This window comes from Eptesicus fuscus, chromosome 18, assembly GCF_027574615.1.
Source record: "Eptesicus fuscus isolate TK198812 chromosome 18, DD_ASM_mEF_20220401, whole genome shotgun sequence".
NCBI lineage: Eukaryota > Metazoa > Chordata > Mammalia > Chiroptera > Vespertilionidae > Eptesicus > Eptesicus fuscus.
The window spans coordinates 55,565,657-55,592,080 of NC_072490.1; the positions used below are offsets into that span (position 1 = coordinate 55,565,657).

Below are 26,424 nucleotides of genomic sequence, written 5' to 3' on the forward strand. Positions count from 1 at the left end.
GGGGAAGGAAAGGAAAAAGGTAGGGGCATGCTCCCAGGTGAGCCCTTACATGTCTACCTCGAGAATTATTATTGCACCTGTATAAAAGAAGTGCTAAATGTTAGTTCCTTCACTTTCAAAAATTTATACTAACCCTGTAACTTTTTAAGTAGAAGAAGTCTATCCCGTATGATTTTATAATGAAACAAATTATTTGTCAATGTGGAGCTAAAAAAAAAAAAAAGTGAGTATGTAGCCCAGTGGTAATTAGTCACAAAGCTTATGAAGAGAAGATTGCCATCTAAGTCAAAGACACAGTGAGAACATATACATGTTTCCACACTGAGATACTAAAACTCATTTTTCAGAACTTATGCTTGATTTTGTTTTAAGCCTCAGTATTTTTTTGGGGGGGGGGGGGTTAGGAGGAGCATTTTAAGAAACCTTAATATAAAAATATAGTTATTCTACTTCATTATAATATTTATGTGAGAGCAAATTAAAACAGTAGATATTTACTGTGGCAAAAATATTAATGCAGGTGCCATAAAAATTCTATATTAGTAATTCTGCTATACATTTAAAAATTATTCCTACAATACTACAGAACTACTTATTACCCTTAATATATTTTTAAAAGATTCAGTGAGAAAAGTAGACAACATATGATTTTATTAATAAATAGTGTGAAAGCATCAGTGACAACTTTTCTTTTAAACAACCATATCTTGACTTTAATGTTGCATATACTGGCCTCTATGGCACCTCAAATAAACACATAAAAATATTTCTCATTTCCATGCACAGGTATTCAGCTCTAACACCATTTACAAATTATCATGGGCAAGGTAACCTTTGCAAAAGTTAATATTCATTTGAACAGCCACGATTAAATGAATATTAAAACAAGCAAGATACAGACTATGTTCCATATGCACCAGATGTCAAGTTGTAACATTAAATAATTTTCTTATTTTCTTTAAAGGGACATCCTTTGTATATGTGGGTGCTCAATGAAAACTGAGGAATGCACTTTGACCATAATAACAAAATCCACACACAAGAGGGTGTTTGTCTCCTCTAAAAGAAGCAATACATTTTGCTCATAATCTCTAAGCATCATTTCCCATATTATTAATGAAAATGCTTACAAGCACCAACCCCAAATTCTGTCTTCAAGGGAACGTTATTAAAAAAGAGTGGCTCATTACATTTAAAAAGGAAAAAAGGTCAAATTTCAGCAATACTAATGCTAAAAATAAATTTCTTAGCATCCACAAAGTACAGTATTTCCATATATTTTATATTATGTGCAGATTTATTTTCCTTAAGAAGTAAAATGAAGTTTGAATAGTACTGTCTGTGGTGTGGTGACATCAGCAACTGCCAGTTCTTGTCCATCAACAAGTCCCAATTCTAAAACGGAAAAAACATCATTACCCAAGGGGGAAAAAAACTCAACAAAAACGATAACGACACACAGATACACAAACTATAGAATATTATGGTTGAGATAAACATCAGTAAAATATATTGTTTAAAGGAAGTAATATATTTGATTTCTTTAGAAATTTTCGTGTATTCTACTAAAAGAGCAATTAAATCTATTATTTCTAAAGATATAAGTATTTAAGATGATATCATTATATGAAGGTATTAACAGCAAATCTAAAAGGAATTGTTACTTTTACCAAAAAAAGAAGTTGATTATTAAATATACTCATTTAAAATACCTTTCAATGTCTTGGAGAGATTTGGCCTTGTTCGTTCTTCAATAGAGGTTACTGACTAGAAAACAAAATTATTTTAATGTAAAACACATTAAATGAAATTAGACTTTTAATGTAATTGTGAACGAAATAAAAACTGAACACTTCTCACCTGTAAGTAAAGGGTTCTATTTTTTCCCTCTAATGTTGCTGTGATGGCTGGAGATTTCATCTGTCTAAATATAAGTGTGAGGGGAAAAATCAAAGATCACTTTTTAAAAAACAATTCTAGTTTTAAAGTTTTAAAATCTCAAAAATTATTTCTACAACATAACAGAAGTCCAGAACACTTACAGAGAAGCACTATTGGTTAGATAGTCCAAAACCTCCTGTAGTTTTGCTGATGAAGAAAACTGAATATTTTGCGGAAGCTGGCTACAAGCTGGACAGTTTTCCTACATATATGAAACACAATAAATCACAGCGGCACATGCACCAATAATAGTCTCTTTATAATAATGAAATAAAAATGAAGCTGTTTTATAACCATGCATATTTCCTATGAGCGAATGTTTATGCTTTTCATAATAGGCCATTTTTCCTAAATTACTTTGCTACATACTATTTCTTTCAGGCTACACTACAAAAGATATATAGTAACTAAGGTTCTGAAAGCTAGATAATACTTAGGGTATGGGCAATTTCATTTATTAATATTTAAAAATCAAAGTATGCATGATCAAAAAAAGTTCCCATTAGTATAATACTACTAACCTTTCTCTCTGCTTCAAATGTGTATGTGTACAGTCCATCTACATCATTGAATACCAAGTAATTATTAAGGGGAATATATGCGCTGTAATGAAAAGATGTCCACATTTATATAACTGAACCAGATCAAAACAGAAATTTACATCCATATTAAAAATAAAACTCATTACCTTGTGGCTATTTTAAAAACTTCAGTGGCACACACAGCTGAAAAGGGGAGAAAATAAAGCTGCTTTAACTCAATGAAAATTAAACATTTAAAATTAGATGTTTTTTAGAAAGTAAGTTGTAAATCAGAACAGATAAATTTACAAGGCTATTGATTAAAAATAGATTAAAATTTATATGCTCTTATTTTTAAAACACTGAAAAAGTAACATTTTATATTTGTTTTGGACAGTCCAAGTAATAGAGTAATGTTTTCCTTCCTCTTCAGATTAATGAGCAGCCTGTTATAATGATTAAACAGAAATGGTATGAAAATGTCTGCTTACTACAGACCACTATGTGATATAATGTAAAACAAATTATATGCAAGGCCTAATAGCTAATTCTTTTTTGGACAGCTTAATTATACCACCCACACTAAAAGATATCACATTCCTATCACACCAGTTTTCTGAGATCAAGAAGCTGCAGAAATGTCAATTTAGATATCGAATCAAAAATTAAAGGCAAGAAAACAGTAAGTGATGGCTTTTTTTTCCTCACCTGCAATGACTGCATTTGTGGAAGCTACTGCAGGAATGATTCGTTTTACTACCCCTGAAAAAACATACGGATTAAAACACGATCATTTCTTTCAAAAAGTAGGTATCTTAAGTTAGGCAATACGATTTATTAAATAACATTTTCCACAACTTGATGTGTCAGGCTTTCAAGTGACAAAATAGACTTAAGTTGAACCATGAAGCAATCTTCTTCCACATTCCCATCATTTTGTAGCATATTCAGATTCTTACGGAAGTTACAGTAGCAAAGAAAAGTTAACTCTTCACTAAGCTTCATAGATGAGACCATGATATAACAGCTAACAATTAGGGTGTTTATTTTGTTCCAAGAACATTGTGAAAATTAAATAGATATTACTGATTTTTCCTAACATCCTTATGTTAATCTTCTTACTCTGATTTTAAGGACAAGGAAAATGAGGTTGAGAGAAATTATATCACATCTACAGCTATACACCTAGTAAGTGATTGGGGTGGTATATGAAACCCAGATCACCCCAAAGTGCATAATCTTAACTGATACATGATATAACACTATACTCAGGAAGGTTTGGGTAAACTATGAAGAACAAGAATTACCTTATCTTCATTTAACTCTACAGCTTGCACTCCTCTATCGCACAGTTCTCTATTTCTACCCTACTTTTTTATATATCAACACTCAGATTAGCAATGAACAAAGCTCTACCTTAAACAATTTTTTAAGTAGAAAATATTCTATTTTATGACATTTGAATTGTTCACTTTAGAAAAAAAAACTACAAAGGCAAGTACCTATATTAATTAGAGTATGAGGGAGCCCCGAAAGATGGGACTTCTGGTGTAGGCAGGATTCAAAAACTTCAAAAAAAGGCAAATTTCTCAGAAGACACGAAGTCAGTTAAGTCTGGAAAGCTGTTTCTAAAAAGTTAATTCTGACCATGATTACGTATAATTACAGGCAGAAGTGGGAGAAGCTAACCTGATGACAGTTAAACTGGATGTTCTCCAGGGAGCCACAAAGAGCAGGGCGTAGTGAAAGGAAGAGCAGGTAGTCACAAACAGTAAGGACCAGAATGGCAGCATAGGTGAACACCAGTACTCGCCGCCTCCCATAACCACATCAAAATTACATTTAAAATGCAGAACAATCATCAGTCAGAACCGCCTGAAATCTGGCTAAATGGAAGTCCTACAACTAGAGAAATAAAGTATATCAAGACTGGTAGGAGGGGCAGAGGCGCAGAACGAGCTGGTCCGACACCAATGTGTGGTGTGGTTTTTTGTTGTTGTTTTAAAATATTTTTATTGATTTCAGAAAGGAAGGGAGAGGGAGAAAGACAGAAACATCAATGATGAGCGAGAAACATCGATTGGCTGCCTCCTGCACTGGGGATCAAGCCCACAACCTGGGCATGTGCCCTGACCGGGAATCGAACCCAGGACCTCCTGGTTCATAGGTCGATGCTCAACCACTGAGCCACACCAGCCGGGCAGTGTGGTGTGTTTTCAATTGGGATATCTCCCCTGCAGAGGCATTACATGAGAAGCCATGGTTCCTAGGCCTACACCAGACACCCCAGCCCAGGGTTCCAGAGATGGGAAGAGAAATCCCCAAAACTTTGGCCTGTGAAAAACAGTCGGGATTGTTGCTGAGTGACAGGGAAGATGCTGGAGACCCAGGCAGCTCCTCTTAAAGGGCCACCACACAAACTTACACAGTCCTGCTTCCACTGAGCTCCAGCCCTGGGGCAACGACTCAGGAGGGATTCCGGGACATACAGGGAGGAACTGGATTGTCTGGCACTGGAGCAAGAACTCAGGGGCAGCTTTCTCCCAAGCAAGGGTACTCAAAGGGGTCATTGTTCCTATGCTGAGACCTCCCTCCCCTGCCCCTGTCACAGAGCTGACTGGCAGCCATATCTGAGTTCCCATCAGCATGGCTCACACTGTTGGCTCCACGCTGGTGATTTCCTGAGACCCCACCCCAACCAACTTGCAGGCCCACCCAGGCTGTTTGCAGTGGCTTTTCCATATGAATGGCCTATCCTGGCTCAGGCTTCAGACTTTCCTAAAATCTCTCAAACAAGCAGCAACTGCCATCAGCGTGCTCCAAACCTATTACTAAGAGGCACAAGACTCAGCACTAGGAACAGCCTGCCTTGCTTCACAGCTTGGCCTCACCTGGGCACCTCCAAGCCCAATACAAATAGGAGAAATCTGGATCTCTCTGTAACTCTTGCTGGGCAGACCCAGGCAGTGGCTGACTTTGCACCTCCTGGGAGGCTCCAGAGCCACTGCACCCAGTGGACAGCATCAGACCATACCAGATTACAACTCTATACATTCACAAGCGACACACTCAAGGAGCAGACCCAGTGATCACAAACACCCCACTTCAGCAAGTCCTGCTCCATAGGGGTGTTTCCTGCACAGCAGCTCTCACGCTGTAGTCATAGCTGGTCCTCACAGCCAATTGGCAGGGAGGTCAATTCCTCCCAGTGACGCCAACAGCAATCAAGGTTCAACTACATGAAGAGTGTGCACACAGCCCACACAGGGGCGCACCTAAATTGTCCAGCTCAGGTGACTGGGGAGGCTGAGTCACTGGCCCTACAGGACACCTACTATACAAGGCCACTCTACCAATTCCAGGAGATATACCAGCTTTACCAATACATAGAAACAAACACAGGGAAGTAGCCAAAATGCAGAGACAAAAAGAAACATATCACAAATGAAAGAACAGAAGAAATCTCCAGAAAAAGACCTAAATGAAATGGAAGCAAGCAAACTATTAGATACAAAGTTCAAAACAATGGCTATAACATTGCTTAATGACTTAATGAGAGCTTCAATGGACTTAGTGAGACTTTCAAGGATGTTATTGAGAATTTCAAAGACATGAAAAAGGTCCAGTCAGAAATAAAGGATACACTAACTGAAATAAAGAATAATTTACAGGAACTCAACAGTAGAGTTGAGGATGCTAAGAATCAAATCAACGATTTGGAATATGAGGAAGCAAAAAACCCAATCAGAAGAGAAAAAAAAAAAAAAGAATGCCAAAATATGAAGATAGTGTAAGGAGCCTCTCAGACAACTTCAAGGGTACCAACATTTGCATTATGGAGATGCCAGAAGAAGAGAGCAAGATATTGAAAACCTATTTGAAGAAATAATGACAGAAAACTTACCCTACCTGGTGAAAGAAAGAGACTTACAAGTCCAGGAAGTGCAGAGTCCCAAACAAGAGGAATCCAAAGAGGCCCACACCAAGACACATCATAATTAAAATGCCAAAGTTTAGAGATAAAGAGAGAATCTTAAAAGCAGCAAGAGAAAAGCAGTTAGTTACCTACAGGGGGGCGCCCATATGACTGTCAGCTGATTTCTCAACAGGAACTATGCAGGCCAGAAAGGAGTGGCAAGTAATATTCAAAGTGATGAATAGCAAGGACCTACAACCAAGATTACTCTACCCAGCAAAGCTATCATTTAGAATTGAAGGTCAGATAAAGAGCTTCACAGATAAGGAAAAGTTAAAGGAGTTCATCACCACCAAACCAGCATTACTTGAAATGTTGAAGGATTTTCTTTAAGAGAAAGAAGAAAAGTAAAAAAAGGCCAAAAATATGAACAATGAAAAGGCAATAATACATATCTATCAACAATTGCATCTAAAAATCAAAATAAATGAACAAGGATCCTAATGAATAAAATAAACTGATGAATAAAATAGAACCTGAGGCATGGAAACATGGAATAGACAAATCTCAGAGGGTAGGAGGGAAGGGGGCCAAGAAGAGATTAGCCAAAAATCTTATATGCATACTAGAGACCCAGTGCATGAAATTCCCCTCAGCCCAGCCTGGACCCTCTCCAATCCAGGATCCCTCTCACAATCCTGGACTGCTGGCTCCTAATCGCTCACCTGCCTGCCTGCCTGGTCGCCCCTAACTGCCCCACCCTGCTGGCCTGATCACCCCTCACTGCCTCTGCATGCCGGCCTGGTCACCCCTAACTGCCCCTCGCTGCCGGCCAGGTTGCCCCCAACTGCCGCGCCCCCCCCCCCCTCGCCAGCCTGGTCACCCCGAATTGCCCCCCTCTGCCAGCCTGGTCGCCCCTACTGCCAAAATAATAAGGACTCCCCGTACCCTCTACCCCTCAAAAAAGCTGGACTTCACTTCTCATTTTACTTTGTACTCCTTGTGAAGAACCTTAATCACCAGGCTGCAAAGCATGCACCCTGCTCAAAGGTACAGAGGGATGAATGAGAATACATATAAAGAGTTTCCAGGGCCTCATCAGGACTAACTGAATTCATTTATTAATTCAGACCATTACCAAATGTGTACCATATGCCAGACACTGTTCTAGGTGTTACACAAAAAACAAAACAAAACAAAAAAACACCTGCTCTCATAGAGCTCTCATGCTGATGTGGGGGATTAACATTCAAGTAAGTACATTAGCAAAGTGCAGATACTGAAGCGTTCTATGAAGAAAAGTAAAATGAGGTATATGTTATAGTTGGGATGATCAGGGAAGACCTTTTTCAGGAGGTGATAGTTTGAGCTGAAACCTAAACCCTGAGAAGGATGGCCATACAATGACCTAGGGAAAGAGCATTTCTGTAGATTAAACAGCAAGGGCAAAGGCCCCAGAGCAGGGATGTATATGAGTGTGCGAGTATGCAATATTCTTTGCAGGAAAATGAGATTAGCATTAGTTCTGAGCAATTATAGAAAGGTAAAATACTGAATGGTTAAGAAGTCATTTTCAGTTGAATGATCAGAACTGGTTGGTACCTGAGGGGTAAGCAGCCAGGCTCGAGGGGTCCAAGGAAGAGCAGTGCAGGCATAGGGATCAGGAGGATATGAGAGCTCTAACATAGGAATAAGCTTGCTGTGGTCAAGGAACACAAAGCAGGTCAGAATAGGGGGAGTTCAGGAAGCAAAAAGCAGTAAGAATGGAATTTTCAAATGACCTTGGAAAAATTCTATAAAGGATGAACTGTGAGTTCCTAGATCAGGAAGCATTGATCCCTAAGATTGAGCACTATGATTGTTCACTGAGGCAAGTCTTCTTGGACTAGTCTCATTTAGTCACTCTGACTAGCTTAGAACATCTGGAAAGGTCTTTCATGACATCCTTGTGAACAAGACAAAGAAATAGGAAGTACTCAAGAAGGCCTGACCAATAGAATGAGATAAAACCTAAAATCTAGGGCCAGATCAGAAGTGTAATTCAGACGTCAATTCTCTGCCAATTTAGTCTTACAGATGAGATGTAGCAATTGCATATATGAAAGAACTTCTAGATTTTCATGGGCAATTACCTCAAAAAGTTGAAAATATAGGACCAATGTAAACAACAAAAAACCCTACTCTCCTCTAAGGCTACATCAATTATCAGAATTATCAGAAGGCTGTTATCTTAAATAAGAATATTTTATATATTCTATGTAGATTCTAACCTAGTTAAGAGAACTATGGATAACTGAAATATGGTTATAGAAAAACAACATGATGGGGACTTAAAAGTCAGACGCATATCAAAGGATTAAAGGAACTAGGGAGGTTCATGGCAGTGATAAAGATTTGGAGGGAATGTGACCAGGGTTCTCAATGTGTTAAGTGCTATTACTTAAGGGAGTTAGGTTTATACATATATGGTATACACTGGGACAATACTCAGACCAAACTAAAGATGGAGATTTCTGCTCAATATATAGAGTGATTTTCTAACAGTCTTGTCCAAGTGTGAAACAGACTGCCCCAGGAGGTGATAAATTGCTCTTCATTGAATGATAAAGTGAATGAGTCAATTTCCAATACTAGGTAGATAAGATTCAATGATTTTATCAAAGTCTTCTAGCTAAGTAGTAGTATGGATTCTGCTGAACTCATTTCCAACTGTGGGGCATCTGAAAACTTTATTCCCACGGTACCTTTACTGAACTTCAAATGGGTGGTAGAGTCTCAAATAACTTATCATTTATTTCCTCCAAAGTATCCCCAGCCAGTAAAAAAGGATCGTCCCAAATCATTATTCATGGCAATTTGCTAACTTACCTTGAGTGAGTCTATATGTAACACCCCTAATGTTATAGTGTGATGCTCTCTCTAGGGATTTTTGGAAAATCCACTGAATATGATCAGGATCATCTCCATCTAATGGAACCCCTTCTGTTAGGGGAAAACAGAGGAAAGAAAAACAGAAACAGAAACATGAATCAACTTGGTTTTTATGTAATTATCCAAATGAATAATATAGACGAATAAATACTTCATGTAACTCTGGATTATGAAATTAGGTTCCTTACCTCCAAAAGGATGCTCCTTAGGCCACTGCAGTAGCCTTACATACTCAATACAGTGTTCTGGTAGCCTGGGCATAGATGCAATGGTGCACATGGGAAAATTAACCTAAAAACCAAGCCCTTTTTAGTGGGTTTAAAACAATGACTTATTTTAAAATTTAACTTGTACTTATGATTTATTTGTAACAGTTTGTTTTAATTCACCTTAACCCTCCACTTACAGAAACACAACTTTTATACCATTAAGATTTCTAAAAGTATCTGAGTCACTTCACTCAGGTTTTCCCATGTAAATTTAACTTGGTTAGACTGTGTAAGAAATATGCTGAATAAATTCTCAAATTTGTTATGATCTAAATCTGAAGGTATAAAACAGAAGCAAATTCACAGAATGAAATTAATTCCAAGTGAATACTCATAAATAGATCAAAATCCTAACTGTCCTCTAAAGTGGATACATAGATGAAAGAGCCTCATCTTTGGAAAGATCATTCTCATCCCTGGAATCTTTATTTCCCAGAAACAATCATAGGCAAGGAAAACAGATGGTAGCTCTATCCAACATACAATTTTAAAACTGATCCCTTAATCCCTACTTCCCAAATAAAAAATTAATACAAATAAATTATGAAAACAATAGTATCAAAGCTATATTTTTCCCTCAAATAGAGCAAGTTTCATATTTTATCATTTTTCTTCTCAGCATGATTTAAAAAATATGGTTACCCCTAATTAAAAATCCTAAATATTGAATAGACTTAATATTTCAACATAATTCCATCCCAAGATACTGTAAAACAAATGCAGGTGCTTTTTAGGGTTACCTGTGGTGGATACAGCTCCAGTGTGCATTCAATACAAGCAGTCATTCCAGGCAGAATTACCCGGGCATTTCCTTTAAAACCTTCTGTCCCCCCATCTATCAAAGGGACAATGGAGCTTGGATCTAATACACCATCTTCATAATTGAGAAGAGATATCTAGGAAAATTATTTGAAGGGTTTAAAAGGAGAAGGGGATAAGAATTCAAAAGATAAAGCATGCTGTCAAGTAATTCCACAAATTAATAGCATGACTGAATATTAATATATCAAATCAAGGGATATTAGCAATATTGGTCCTCACCTAAAAATTAATGATAGCAGTAAACAAGTACATAAACTTTACTGAAATTAAACTCTGATTTTTAAAAAATATGATATGCAATTCTAATTTTCAGTGTGTTAAGAGCAATAGCAAGAACTTCAGAGAACTGCAACACTGAAGTCTTTACCAGCATGCCATTTATCCATCTTCTGGCTATGATAGAGTCCAGTCCACATACAATTATATGAAATTCTGTAAGAAAAAAAATGCAAGTTTAGTTTTTAAAAGTGCCAAGGTACAACATAATTTACACCTTCTAAGAAAACACACACACACAAAAATCACATTTAGCCCTCGCTGGGTTGTTCAGTGGTTAGAGCACAGGCCTGAGGGCAGGTTCCATTCCAGTCAAGGGCACGTACCTTGGTTGTAGGCTCAATCCCCAGCCCTGGTTGGGGCACATGCAGGAGGCAACCAATCGATGTGTCTCTCTCACATCAATGTTTCTCTGTCTCTCCCCCTTCCTTCACTCTATCTAAAAAAAAAAAAAAAAATCAATGGAAAAAACATCCTCAGGTGAGGATTAACAGCAACAACAAAAAAACAAAATCCACTTTTTATTATAACACACACATACACAAACATCTCCTAATCCTTGAATCATCCTTACTCAAGTCAGTGCAGCAAAATGCAGTTACTGGCGTCAAGTAAGAATTAAAACAATGGCACTGTGCTCTTTTCAACCCGCCAACAACCTTACTGAAAAGCAACACCAAGAGATGAAAACAACTGAATAGCCTTCAAATAGCTACCAACCAAGTAACAGTTAGAATTTAGTGAGAGATGAATTTCAAAGAGAACAACTTACGTCGATAGAAAGTGTCATTAAAATCCTGGATCTTGTTGAAATGTCTGAATACAAGTAAAGGAACTTGAACTGCTAAGTTTGTAATTTATAAAGTGAATTTGAAAATACCATAAGGAAAAACTTATAAATGTATATTTAAAACAAGAAATAGATCATAAATGTTCAAAGTATTGGAATTCAAGGAAGATGACAAAATGAACACAAGCCACTTCCTGACAAAACCGCTTTTTAACACTCCTCTCCCTAACTACTTAGTCTCCCTCTCATCCCTGAACCCCTATAACATTTAATTATATTTATGACTCTGTAATATGTTCTACTTGTTTTTATATCAAATCCTGAGCCCTGGGAAAGCAGAATGTGTGTATCCTCAACCATCAGCATCAAGCCAAGAAACCATAAACATTTAGCGATGGGATCAAGCACATCACAGTTCCTATCTAGCTGGGTGGTTTTAAGAGTTACTGCAAAACTAATAAAAAACACACACACACCCCGGCTGGTGCGGCTCTGTGGTTGAGTGTCAACCTATGAACCAGGAGGTCATGGTTTGTTTTCTAGTCAGGGCACATGCCTGACTCAGTCTCCAAGGGGGTGTGCAGGAGGCAGCTAATCAATGATTCTCTCATCACTGATGTTTCTATCTCTCTCTCCCTTCCTCTCTGAAATTAATAAAAAAATATTTTAAAAAAACACACAGAAGATCCCAAAAAACAACTTTTTCAGTTGTCAATGATTTGTTATTATTGTTTTTTGGGGGGTGGAGAAAGAATTCTTTCTTCCTCTCTCAGTTACTAGTTTTCTAAGTCTCTTTCTTTAATCCAACAAAACCCTACCAGCAGTCTCCTCCTGCCTGGGGGTGCAAAAGGAACCCCTTCAAAACTGGCTGGGCATCAACCAATCATAGCACTTACCATTGTAACAACCCATATGCATGCAAAGCATTTAACTGTCCCAATGGAGCAATTTTGTTTAATAATATATGTTATACTTCTCTAAAATTATAATAATTAATTATTCATGTTTTCAAAGCAAAATGGAAAAAGAGGAATAAAAATTTGGCCTACAAACAAAGCTATAAAAAATAAATTCAATACAAGCCCTCACCCATTCAGATCTGTTTCTTGAAGCTAGGCAAACAGGACATAAGTGACAACTAGAACAGAAAGATCAAGAGTACCCGAGCAAACACTGGAGGAACAGCAATGAGGGAGGGACCCAAGGAGCCAGACCAAAAAAGCCCATCTCCTGGATTTCTAGAAAATGCCCCGTTTCCCAGATCTAAATAATGGGGATAACACAGTGTACATGTGTTTTTCTTTCTCCTTAACCGGGGCCTGTATTTGCATCTTTATACCTTTGATTTAGAAAGAACAGATTCACAGGGATTTGTAAAGAGAGTACAACCTGCATCTTTCACCAGGTTTCCCCCACCCGTTATTTCTTACATTAGCACAATCTCAAAACCGTGAATGGGACATTGGTACAAGTGTGTATCATTCTGTCATGTGTTGACTTGTGTAACCACCAGTCTAGACACACAATCAATCAGCACGAAGATCTCCCTCCTGCTACCTGTTCAGAGTCACACCTTCCCTGCCCCCACCATGCCTAACCTCTGACAATTACCGATTTATTACATCTCTATAATTTTGTCATTTGAAGTGTTATATAAAGAGAATCATACAACAGATGACCTTTTGAGATTGGCATTTTTCATACAGCATAATGGCCTTGATATCCATCCAAACTATTACGTTTCATAGTTGGTATATTTTTATATTGAGTATTATTCCATAGTATGGCTGTATCACATTAAACAATTCATTTTTTGACGGATGTTTTGGTGTTTACAGTTTTGGGCTACTACAAATAAAGCTGTTCTGAACAATCGAGAACAAGTTTTTATGCAGGCTAAATGCCCAGGAATGAAACTGCTGAGTGATATGGAAAGTGTATGTTTAGATTTTTCAGAAACAAACTACTTTCCAGATGGCTATAGTATTTTACATTTCCCACCAGCAATGAGCAATCCAGTTCTTCTGTACTTTTGCCAGCATTTTTTAAATTATTAAATATTTAAATAATTAAAATTTTTAATTTTAGATAGTCTCATAGTTGAATGGTAATATTTCAATTTGGCCATAATTTGGATTTCTCATAGGTAGTGATGTTGAACATCTTTTCATGTGCTTTTCACCATCTTTAGTGTAACATCTTTCTTTGTTGTCTATTTTCTAATTGCATTATTTTTACTGTTGAGTTTTGAAACTTCTTTACAAATCCAAGAGTCCTTTGTCAGATACCTGCTTCATAAGTATCCTCCAATCTGCAGCTTGTCTTTTCATCCTCCTTCACAAAGTAAAAGTTTTAATTTTGTTCAATTTATCAAATTTTTTATGTATCATGCCTTTAATGTGGTCAAAGAACACGTCACCAAAACCTAGATCCCAAAGATTTTCTCCTGTTATCTTCCAAAGTTTTGCAATTTTACGTTTGACACTTAAACCTTTAATCCATTTTGAGTTACTTTTTGAGGTTAGGTCGAGATTCATTTTTTTTATCTATGGCTATCCACTGGCCCACAATTTGTTAGAGATTATCCTTCTTCTGTTAAATTGTTTTTGACCCTTTGTCAAATATCAATTGGCCATACTTGCATAGGGCTATTTCTGTCTTGTCTACTCTGTTTTACTGATCTGTGTCTCTCTCTCTGGCAATCCTACAGTCTTGATTATTGTAACTACATAATAAGTCTTGAAATTAGATAGTAACCCCTCCCACTTTTTCCCCCCAGCATTTTAGGTATTCCTTTGTCTTTCTATATCAATTTTAGAATAATCTGGTTTGTACTGACAAAAATTTTCCTGGGATTTTGGCAGATTGTGTTAAACTTAGATACAAATTTGGGGATAAGTGACATCTTTACTATGTTGAACTGTCCAATTCCTAAACATGAAATCTCTATTTATTTAGATCTTCTTTGATTTCTTTCATCAGCATTTCACTGTTTTCAGCATATAAATCATATACTTATTATATTCACAACTAAGGTGTTTTTCTTTATGTGGTTATAAATGGCATTGTATTTTAAATTTCAGTTTTCACATGTTCACCGCTAGTTCACAGAAATATAATTGAATTTTGTATGCTAACTTTGTATCCTGTAGGATTTTCTATACAGCAAATCCCATCTCCTGAATTTCTATAAAATACTAAAAATTCCCGATCTAAAGGTATGAAAACCAAGAGAGTGAATACTTTTTAAAAACATACTTCTTATAAAAATAATCTGACTCTGACACACTTCCATTTGATTAATAATATACTGACTCTCTCTTTTGTCTGCTACTTTAAGGAGACACAAAAATTAATTGGATCCAACCTAGGGGCTTAGAGTCTAGGAGAGGAGATATGCAGCTGATACTGAACATAAGGGCAATAATGCAGAATAAACAACAGAACTGGTTAAAAGAAGCTTAATTTAAAAATTAGTATAAAAAATGTATACAACCTTACAAAAAACACTGGAAGATAGAGCAAAATGTTATCAGCAGATAGCTCGGTAATAACTTACTGCTACTGATATTCTTCTTGCTTATCTGTATTCTGTGTTACATCTGTCTTTCATAGTACAGAAAAACTCACAAAAGCTTCACAAAATCAAGTAATTTTTTTGTGTGTGAAAAGGATACGGAACTACAGTGCAATTAGGAACTCTGTCATTTAGAAATTCTGCAGCAACTTCAGCTTTAGGTCTTCCAACATCTTTAGGCCTATAGGAAAAATTATATTTCAATTATTATTCATGATTATTCATGATATAAATCTAGATGAGCTACATAATTTCAAACATAAAAATATCCATGTTGAGTTTAATTAGAGGACATTTAGAAGAAATATTTGTATCTAAGTATTTGGGATGAACAATCAAAATGTCAAACCTTATTAATGTTCCAAATTAAGTACTGACAAGTCTAAGAATTTAGATGAAAAAGAGAGTTTTATTCCCTTAGGTAAAGCATAATAATGGCATGTTTCCTGGCCATTTCTCATTGTAGCATTTCTCAAAGTAAAAAAATAATTATCCCAGGCCTAGGGCCTTCTAAGTATCTACCCTGAATCCCAGAACTTCAAGATGTTACTATGCAGGTCTTGGCTGAAATATACACAATGAGATTCATTCTAGGGATGCAGGAACCTTCACTTACCACAAGTACGTAATAAATTTTGTGTCCTGTAATAAGCTGAAATCCCATTTTTGAAAAAGGAGTAATTCCAAAGGCATTATCTAAAATTTAAATGTCACTAATATTTTCATGAAGCTAACAATACAAGGCCTCAAAAGATCACTCCTAGATAATAACCACAATCTCTCTTCTAATCTCAATGCATATGACATATTCTTTCCTAGTACTTCCTCATTCTCCTCACAGAAATCATTCCCAAATATATACATAGTAAGTGCTTCATTACTACTTTTTTACAACCTATTTTTGCTATATACATAGGTCTGTCATACCCACTGGACTGAACACCTGGGAAAAAATGACCATATTCTTATCTCCTTCATATGTAAGTACAGAATAAACACTTTAAAAATAATAAAATTTTAAAAATCAATGTGATTAGAAATATTTTATTTAAAATTGGAATATTAAAGAACCCGGCCAGCAGGCTCAGTGGTTGAGCGTCGACCTATAACCAGGAGGTCATGGTTTAATTCCCGGTCAGGGCACATGCCCAGGTTACAGCTCGATCCCCAGTGTACGGCATGCAAGAGGCAGCTGATCAATGATTCTCTCTCATCGTTGATGTTTCTCTCATATATACATTTTTAAAAATCTTCATTCATTATTTTAGCCACAAATAGACGGGCATGGCCATTATGATGATAACCAATTAATTCAATAGTGTTTTTTTTTAGAACATTTATACACCAAAGTTAGTTAGACTGGCAAGGACACCAGAACTTTTCTATAGAGCCCTGATTGGTTTGGCTCAGTGGATAGAGCGTCAGCCTGCGGACTGAAGGGTCCCAGGTTCGATTTCGGTCAAGGGCATGTACCTTGGTTGTGGGCACATCCCCAGTAGGGGGTGTGCAGGAGGCAGCTGATCGATGTTTCTCTCTCATTGATGTTTCTAACTCTCTATCCCTCTCCCTTCCTCTCTGTAAAAGATTTTTTTAATTAAAAAAAAATAAATAAATATATTTAGAAAATAAAATAATATGCATCAACGAGGTCAGTAACATATTTATTAAAAAAAAAACCTTTTCTATAGAGAAGAGAAATTTCAAGGGTTAAAATATAAAGAAATAAAAGTTAAATGAAGAGTTCACATTGTAACAACATTTCAATAACTTGACTTAGTTTAACCCATTCTTCAATCTCTTTAAGAACTTCCACAAAAGTAAGTTAGAGGTTTTATGCCTATCCTAAATCTTTCTCTTTTCTGCTAACCTAACTTCACCCTGTATACCCAGGACTAAGTGATTGCTTTCTGTCAGTAACCTAATCACTGGAGAAAGAAAAGTAGCTCATTATCTCTCCACATCTATAATTCTTTAGTTAACAGACACTTTTATCTAGCCACTCAAACCCCTAAATGTTACATACTAAAATTTATTAATGAACTTTTCCTCAGAACTACATATGTGTGCCACTTCCAGTTCTCAAAATTATCTCTAACAAACCATTCCTAGAGGATTCTGTATTTCATGTATGTCCAAGCCTTAGACTCTAAGGTAATTATCCCTTTCTTCCATTTCAATTGCTCCTGGCCTTTTCTACTTCATTCTTCATTTCCTTTCCCCTTCTGTAAAAAGCTCCAATTCCATCACAACTTCATTGTCCCAGAGTCACCACTCAGATTTTGGCTCGGTGTCCCCACCAGTGTATCTCACTAGGGCCTAATATTCCAGCTGCTGTTCTCTTATGAAATCACCAGTAGGAGGAGGCTGAACTTTGTGTCTTCAGAGCACAATCACCCCCAAATCACATAAACCTGTTGGAAATTTCTGTTAGGACATTAAAACTTACCTAAATAAAAACTGCCTATTTAAATTGGAAACATCTATAGTGTCCATGTCTATAACATGAATCTGTCTAAAACCAGACAAAGCCTGTGGGAATAAAAAAATCCAAATAAGCAGCAATTCCCTCACATTTGAAAAATTTGACATTTATTTTCAAGGTAGTCCTAAATCTACAAATTCTCAATAATAAATTCTGCATAATTATATTCAATTGTTAAATAGACTTGCAAAGTATATATAACATTTATGTTCTTGGAAATGTCAAAATGTGTAACTGCTCAGTTTTAGTCTATAACCGTGGTCGGCAAACTGCAGCTCACGAGCCACATGCGGCTCTTTGGCCCCTTGAGTGTGGCTCTTCCACAAAATACCACAGCCTGGGCGAGTCTATTTTGAAGAAGTGGTATTAGAAGAAGTTTAAGTTTAAAAAATTTGGCTCTCAAAAGAAATTTCAATCATTGTACTGTTGATATTTGGCTCTTGTTGACTAAGGAGTTTGCCGAACACTGGTCTATAACCAAAAGAGAACAATTCAAAATTTCTAGTTGTTTTATAATCTCATAAACACATCTGTAAAGTTTATTGCTTTGCTACTGCTCAATACTTTAATTTTACTAATCTTACTAATTAATTGCACTTACTAGTCTTTTTTTAGAATATTGTCATAAGCAATTCATATAAGCTTTATCTTAGTTTATATAACATTAAGCATGCACCATTCAGAAATAACTATTATAAGGTACATATGTCATACACACACACACAGATACATTGCACATGTAAAAGAAATATCTTAAAAGTATTGAGTCAAGCTCTGGCCGCTGTGGCTCCAGGGTTAGAGCGTCATCCCGCACACCAAAGGGTCTCGGGCTCTATTCCTGATCAAGGGCATGTACCTGAATTGCAGATTTGATCTGCCCTGCTCGGGTGTGGGAGGCAACCAATCAATGTTTCTCTCTCTCCCCACCCCTCACTCTCTCCCTTCTTCTCTCTCTAAAATTCAATTAAAAAAAAAAAAATCCGCCGAAACCGGTTTGGCTCAGTGGATAGAGCGTCAGCCTGCGGACTGAAAGGTCCCAGGTTCGATTCCGGTCAAGGGCATGTACCTTGGTTGTGGGCACATCCCCAGTGGGGGGTGTGCAGGAGGCAGCTGATCGATGTCTCTCTCTCATCGATGTTTCTAACTCTCTATCTCTCTCCCTTCCTCTCTGTAAAAAATCAATAAAATATATTAAAAAAAAATCCTTGGATAAGGATTAACAACAACAAAAGTATTAAGTCAAGAATAAGCAATCAGCCCTAGCCGGTTTGGCTCAGTGGATAGAGCGTTGGCCTGCGGACTGAAGGGTCCTAGGTTCGATTCCAGCCAAGGGCACATGCCTAGGTTGTGGGTTCGATCCCCAGTAGGGGGCATGCAGGAGGCAGCCAATCAATGATTCTCATCATTGATGTTTCTATTTCTCTATCCCTCTTCCTTCCTCTCTGAAATCAATAAAAACATATATTTTTAAAAAGAATAAGCAATCAAAACAGCTAGAAAAAAACTTTTGTGTGTCAGTGATAATGTCCTGCATTCTAACAGTACAACCACTGCTCAAATTTACCAGAAGCAAAAGATGGAAAAAAAATAAGTTTCATTAATTAATTATACTTTTCTGGTCTTGGTCAGTGTAAGTGATCGAATTAAATCACTTGTTAATAATTTTCCCATTTTTCTTCCCCTATGGTTACAAGAAATCCTCAAAAGAGTTGTTTTAGTCTATAACCAAACAAGTCTATACTTGCTTTCTCAAACTCCCTCTGGTGCTTATACTCTAACCAGGGGTGAGGAACCGTTTTTCTGCCAAGGGCCATTTGGATATTTACAACATCATTTGCAGGCCATACAAAATTATCAACTTAAAAATTAGCCTGCTAGCCCAGCCAGCGTAGCTCGGTGGTTGAGTGTTGACCTATGAACCAGGAGGTTGCAGTTCAATTCCCGGTCTGGGTACATGCCCAGGTTGCGGGCTCTATCCCCAGTGTGGGGCGTGCAGGAGGCAGCCAGTCAATGATTCTCTCTCATCATTGATGTTTCTCTCTCTCCCTTTCCCTTCCTCTCTGAAATCAATAAAAATATATTTATTTTAAAAATTAGCCTGCTATATTTGGTTAAACATGTTGCCACCTCCAGTGACCTGACCTGTCAAGTACTAGTATTTGGCACTGTGTGGATCAATTCCTAAGAACACACTCTTCACTTGGTCACTACACGCATGAGAATTGTACACTTTACCGCATTCAGTTTTCCTCCTGCTTTACTGGCTAGATTCTTGAGAGCCCTTGTGCTTAGTTCTGGTGATCTCAGACAATCTTTTTTTCTTCTTCTTCTTCAGACAATCATATAAGCATATCCAACATACATCTCAACAGTTTCCAAAACCAAACTCAACCATCTTTTTCACCAACCCCACCGAATCTGTCCTTCTCCCAGCCTCATGTCAGTGAATGCTAAATCCAACTTTCCAGTTGCTCAGGGCAACACCCTTGTGTCATCCTTGACTCCTCCCTTTCTCTCCTGTCCCACAACCAAACCATTAGCAAATCCTGCTGACTTCATCTTCTGACTGCCTCTCACTACCTCCAACGCTACCACCCTGTCCTAAGTCAGTCATCTCTGGCCTAGATGACTGCAACCACCTTTTACCTAGCCTCTCAGCTTCCTCCTCTATTCCTCCTTCAGTCTTTTCTAAATACATCAGCCACAGTGATCCAGGTTAAAAGTCAGATCAAGTCAACTCATCTGCCTAAATCTCTCCCCAATGACATTCTGACTCAGAGAAAAAGACTAAGTTCTTACAGTAACCTCCAATGCCTCTTGTGGTATTAATTTCAAACATCTCCATCTCCCATTACCTCTATATCCTCTCCGAAAATACTTCCCTTACCTACTTCTGCTTTAGCTATAAGGACCTCCTTGCTGTCCTTGAACAGGACAGTCATGCTCCCACTTCACTGCTTTTGCACCTGCTGTTCCCTCTGTCTAGAATGTTCTTGTTCACCTCTTTGCTCAAATAGCACCTCATAAACCCTTTCCCTTTCTACCAGGCTACCTATATTTCATCTTTCCTTGCTCCAAAACATTTATCATCATCTGACATACTATGTATTTTACTTATCTTTCTCCTTCCACTAAAATGTAAGCCCCACAAATACCTGTCTATATTGTTCAATGCTATACATGCCTGGTTTGTGGGCTTGATCCCGGTAGACGGCATGCAAGAGGCAGCAGACTGATGTTTCACTCTCACATAGATGTTTCTCTCTCTCTCTCTCCCTTCCTCTCTAAGTAGCAATTAAATAATATTAATATTGTCATATTTTTTTTAACAATGAGCCTTGGGGGGCTTACAATCAATTTATAAAAAGATATGCCCTGACCGGTTTGGCTCAGTGGATAGAGTGTCGGCCTGTGGACTCAGGGGTCCCGGGTTCGATTCCAACCAAGGGCATGTACCTTGGTTGCGGGCACATCCCCAGTAGGGGGTGTGCAGGAGGCAGCTGATTGATGTTTCTCTTTCATCAGTGTTTCTAACTCTCTCTCCCTCTCCCTTCCTCTCTGTAAAAAAATCAATAAAATATTAAAAAAAAAAAGACGTGTATCTCTTACGTACTGAAATAAGCAAAGTAACAAGTGGTAAAATTAAAAACCCTATTTTCTTCTTTTGTGTAAGAGTGTATTACAATGCAATAAATAACATGGCCACCTAAAGTTGCTTGATGACTAGTCTTCAGATCTAATCTCCAATTACTTTACATTTAAAATGAGTATATATCTCCTTTTCAAATAACAGCTTCAAAACGGAAAAGGTTAAAAATTAGGGAATATGTGCATGCAATGCCCATCAAAACCACTACCCACCCTTCCCTTCTAGAACTCTGGTTCTCACACTGCTGAGTATTTATATCTGATACGGTACTGACATTTGGGTACCCCACAGAGCACATCACACATATGCTATTTATTTTGTGTGAGTTGTCTCCCCAATGAAACTTCACACTCATTAAGGACAGAGACCATGATGATCTACAGTCCCCACAGAACCAGCACAGCACTAAGTACCATGAAGGGTATTAAGTTTTTGCAGTTTCGCTAGGAGTGATGTTAGTGCTTCCTAGCAAAATTAACATGGCTGTTTATATTTAAACTTTAGCAACATGGCTGACTTTTTAGGTATTTTATCTGGTTCTTTTACTCACTTCATTTTCTAAGGAGTCTACTCAAGTATTTCCACTTTTCTACACATCAGTAGAAGCCTGACATATGTCAGCTCTCAATCAATTCTACTACTATCCATCTTTGTTAAATAAACTGATACTTGTCAAAAAAAAGCTACTTTGTGGTTATCGGAAGTCAATGAAACTAATTAATTAAATCACAAATTATGGATTTCAAACCAGTATATGAAATAGTTTCAATAACAGTACCCTCTCTTAAAATGATAGTCGTTAAAAACAAATTAAACATGGTTCAGTGAACACCTAAGAACTGATCATCTGGATTAGATCCCAGGCCCATCACTATCATCCAAAACAGCAAGGTAAACCATGTAACCTCTCAGAACCACATCTCCATCTACTAGTATATAACATGAGCCAATGCCCTATCTATCTAAGTGGGTTATCTTAAGGAGCAAAAGAAATAATCAATACTTGCAAATTGCATGTTAAAATACGAATTTCCAGTTTTGTTATTTGAAATCAATGAGTGCTTTGCAAGAGGATGCACAAAGATTTCTTTGATAAAGAGCAGAGAAGAAAACAGAAGAATGTCTATCCATGACTTTATGTTGAGCACTTTATAATTTAAGACTGTCTGGAAGCTGACTTGCTAAACTTATCTAACAAAGGCTCAAGACAGAGGTTAATAATCATAATAAATAAATTTCCTAGTATGACAGAAAAGGAAAATTACCACGAAGGAGAAAAAACACATATTATATACACATGCATGTATATATATATTTACATATATATATTACCAGATTTTTCAGGAGCTCACATCCTAAGCCGCCAGCTCCAATGACTAGAACTTTACATGTATCTAACAAAAACTGGAGAGACTGTAAAGAATGAAAAGGCATATTAAAACCTAGTTATAAAAAACGTAAGTACCATTAACACAACAAGCCATAATTTCTGATGTTCCCAAGAAAAATGCAAATGAGGATCAAGAGGAGACTTTCTATTTAATAAACTCTTTTAAATTTATGAGCAAGGTAGAATCAGAAATTCTATAACCCTAATGATTTCAGAGCATTTCAACTTCAATGTGTTTCATTGACTCTTATTGTTTGAAATTAAAGGTTATTTCTAAAAAGAAAAACTATGGCCTTAGCCGGTTTGGCTCAGTGGATAGAGCGTCAGCCTGGGGACTGATGGGTCCCAGGTTAAATTCCAGCCAAGTGCATGTCCCAGGTTGCAGGCTTGATCCCCAGTAGGCGGCATACAGGAGGCAGCCGATCAATGATTCTCATCATTGATGTTTCTATCTCTCTCTTCCTTCTTCTCTGAAATCAATAAAAATATATTAAATAATAATAAAAATAAAATAAAAAAGAAAAACTATGGCTAGTTAAAGGTTATCTTTTTTTTTCATCTTGAAAGGGGATGGAAAGCATCAAATTCATTATTTAACTGGCTTCCTAAAAAGAGAAAATTATAAAAATCTTAAGAACTGGGATCAAACACTGCACAAGGTGTTTAAAGGTCTCAGGAATAAAAAAAACAGATAAAATTCTTAGAAAGTTGTATATCAACAGAAATACAATTTGAAACAATCACTTAACTAAAGTATCTTAAATATATCAGGCAAAAAATAAATAAATAAATAAAAAGCACAGGAAAGATAGATCCAACGAAAGGCAGAACACTGTCAATTCTGACCAAAGGCTAAAGGAGAGAAAAGTAATTCAGATGAGACACTGGTCAAATCCAAGAGTTTGTACCTTAATTCTAGGAGGAGCACAATATTTTTATTTCAAAACAGTATCCCCTTTACACACACGAAATGACATAAAAGTTTACTAAAAAGGATACTTTTTCTACCTTGTAATAAAAAATGTCTTATCTAATTGAACATTTGCTTTAAGTCAGACACCATCTGTCCAAAATTCCATTCCTATTTTACAGAACTCATATAATTTTTAACATGCAATTAGTTATACTCAATCCTAAGTAAAGATGCTCAGTTGAATTCCAAAATTTAAACAAGCATACCTATCTTCCTATCAAAAGCAATTTCTAAGAGCAAAACTAAAAAGGGGAGTATGTCTCAGAAATCATTTTAAACAAATTTAAAGTGAAGTATAAGTTAGAATTTTAAATGAGATTATAGTTATTTTACTAAAAAAAAATCAACGTATTACATGAAAAATGTAAAAATGACTTAAATATTAGCCACTCAAATAAAATCAGTTGCAAATATTCAACTTAGTATTTCAAGATAACTTACACAATTTTATTAGTATTTTTACTATTAGAGCAAGTGAAAAAGAAAGCATCTTATTTTTCAAACAAAACTATTAGAGGAGTTATTTAAAAATAAAAATAAATGTTTCTCACTTCAGTGCTCGGTTCGAAATCGGGGTGTGTGAAGGGTCCAGATCGCTCGAGGAACTTCTTTACATGGTTCCAGCGACCTTCCCAGTCTCCAGTGTCCCCACACCCACCATCAACAGCCATTCTGCACAGAACACAGTAAATTCAGCTGCACAGATCAGTATGAAAAAAACCACACCTACAACTATTATGGCTTCCCCAAAAGAAAAGGTAACACCAGACCTGCTCAAATAAAAGAGGAATTATTTAATGAGATTATGCTTATGCTTTTAATTTTTTTCTTGGCTATTATAATTTATTTAAAGGTAAGAATTGCATGTGTTTGATTAAATAAATCAGTCTACCTGTTTCTGGGTTCCTAAAGCAAGCCAAAATCAAACGTAGGATATTGCTTAATCAGTGAGAAATGGGCTTTTATACATTTGGAATTTATAAAAGGTCAATGCAAACTTCCCCAATCTGTTCCTTCAACACACTTGGGTCAGGAAATATGTTATAAGAGGAAAATAAATATGTAACTCCACTTTCAGAATTGTGATGGTTCATATCTAACATAACTCCTGTGTCCTTTCCAAGTTTGAAAGATGTGATTTAAAGATCTTTGATGAAAGGAATTTTTCATACATTTTTATCTGAAACAGAGGTCCCAATTTTCAAAAAAGAATCTCTTTTAAAAGTATGAGATGGTTTTTGTTGCCACTGAACACAAAAAGTTTTAGGTTACAATTATGCCACATATAAGCATTTGAAATCTTTTATATCACACAACTGAGTGTGTTCTAAGACTGGACTCCTCTACCTACTTTGTAATGATTTTTAGTTTTCTAATTTCCTGTAACTCCACAACTTCTACATTCAAATATATTATTAATATCCAATTTTTACAAAAGGGACCAATAAGTATGGCCTGGCAATAAAGACCTTGGGTTTTGATATTACAGCTCATTTGGCTCCATAATTAATAGCATTGTGACCTTGAGCAGATTACTTAACAGCCATAAAACTCACCTATAGATTTTTATAGCTACTTAGGGTAAGAATGAGGGAATCCACATAAAAGGCCTTAGTACAATACTTGGCATGTAACAGTGTAAGGATTCAAACTTTATCGTTTTAAGCAAACGTGGGAAGGAAAGGCGGGAAGAAGTGTGAACAGAAGCTTGCCAGGCCTGTCCCCTTGCAATCGCAATTCCACCTCGAGGGCGACACCTCCAGCCTAAAGCTCCGCCGGGGGAACTGGCCCCGACGGGCCAGACTCGCCACACCCACCGCCGCCGCCGCAGGAGCAGCGACGGTGCCGCGTGGGCCGGGTGGGCGCTGTTTACACCCGTCTCACCGACAAAACAGCACCTGACAGAAGCAGGGCGTGTGGTAAACGGGCAAAGCAAGTTCTTTGGAGTCAGCACCCCTTTAGGAGCCAATTATTCTGCAGAAATGACACGAGTGCTTAGTCCGATACCACAGAAAGTTCTCAAAGTCTGCAATTAAGACTGTCTCCGTGTTTACGAACGGCCAGTATTCGTTTCGTGTGCAAGTAAGATCCCCTTTCCCAAGGTCACGTCTCTGACCACGGGGACGCTGGAAGAGGGGCGCCAGGTGGTCCCCAGACCTGCGGTCCAGCACCGGCCGGGCCCGGGCGGGGGCCGAGACCGCGCGGCCTGTGCTCCGGGTGCCCCCCTCCCAGCCCCCCGGGCCCGCTGCGGCTGGTCCCCTAGGCCTGGGGAGAGGGGAGGCGGGGGTCCCCGGAGAGGGCCCCGGCCTCCCGGCAGCACTAACTTCTCAGCCAGCAGCTCCTCTATTCTCCTTCTTTTCTTCTCCCTAAAAGAAAGAGAGAATAAAAGAAGGGTCAGCATCACGCTACACACTGGGCGCCGCGAGAGGACGGGGGGCGAGGAGACGGAGCGGGGGGTGGGGGGACCCCGGGTGGCGGCGGCGACCGCCCACCGCCGCGCTCGGTCACAACCCAGCCCGGCCGGTGCCCGAATTGCCCGGGTACTTACGGCTCCTCGCCATCCGCCATATTGTTCTCCGCCTCTTCCCAGGTGCCCCCACGGCGGGCGGGGCCAGGCGTGGGGGCGGGGCCGGGGGCGGGGTTGGTGGGAGCCAGAGGGCGGGGCCTGTGGGACAGAGGCGGGCAATGCGTGGGGGCGGAGCGGACAACGGGGTTTGATGGGGGCCGGAGGGCGGGGCCTGTGGGGCAGCGGCGGGCAATGCGTGGGGGCGGAGGCCGGAGGGCGGGGTTGGTGGGAGCTAGAGGGCGGAGCTGGCGTGGGCGGGGCTGGGGGGGGCGGGGCCTGTGGGGCAGAGGCGGGGCGGACTTCGCTGATGCCCCAGTGGGG

At 38.1% G+C, this 26,424-nt stretch overlaps 1 protein-coding gene across 2 annotated transcripts; it reads right to left on the minus strand.

Moving 5' to 3' along the window:
- Positions 1–630: 630 nt before the first annotated feature.
- On the minus strand, positions 631–26,149 carry UBA3 (ubiquitin like modifier activating enzyme 3). Of its 2 annotated transcripts, XM_008154155.3 has the most exons (18): positions 26,086–26,149; positions 25,862–25,903; positions 24,089–24,209; positions 22,507–22,587; positions 17,490–17,572; positions 15,144–15,224; positions 11,449–11,492; positions 10,768–10,832; positions 10,319–10,474; positions 9,498–9,600; positions 9,247–9,360; positions 3,171–3,224; positions 2,630–2,666; positions 2,463–2,544; positions 2,043–2,143; positions 1,861–1,924; positions 1,713–1,767; positions 631–1,395 (listed from the first exon to the last, which is right to left on the minus strand). In XM_008154155.3, exons 1-18 carry the CDS (start codon positions 26,103–26,105, stop codon positions 1,307–1,309), a joined length of 1,392 nt encoding a protein of 463 aa, XP_008152377.1. In that variant the 5' UTR covers positions 26,106–26,149; the 3' UTR covers positions 631–1,306. The 2 variants fall into 2 exon arrangements, with proteins under 2 accessions (XP_008152377.1, XP_008152378.1); XM_008154156.3 differs by lacking the exon at positions 25,862–25,903.
- Between the last annotated feature and the right edge of the window lie 275 nt (positions 26,150–26,424).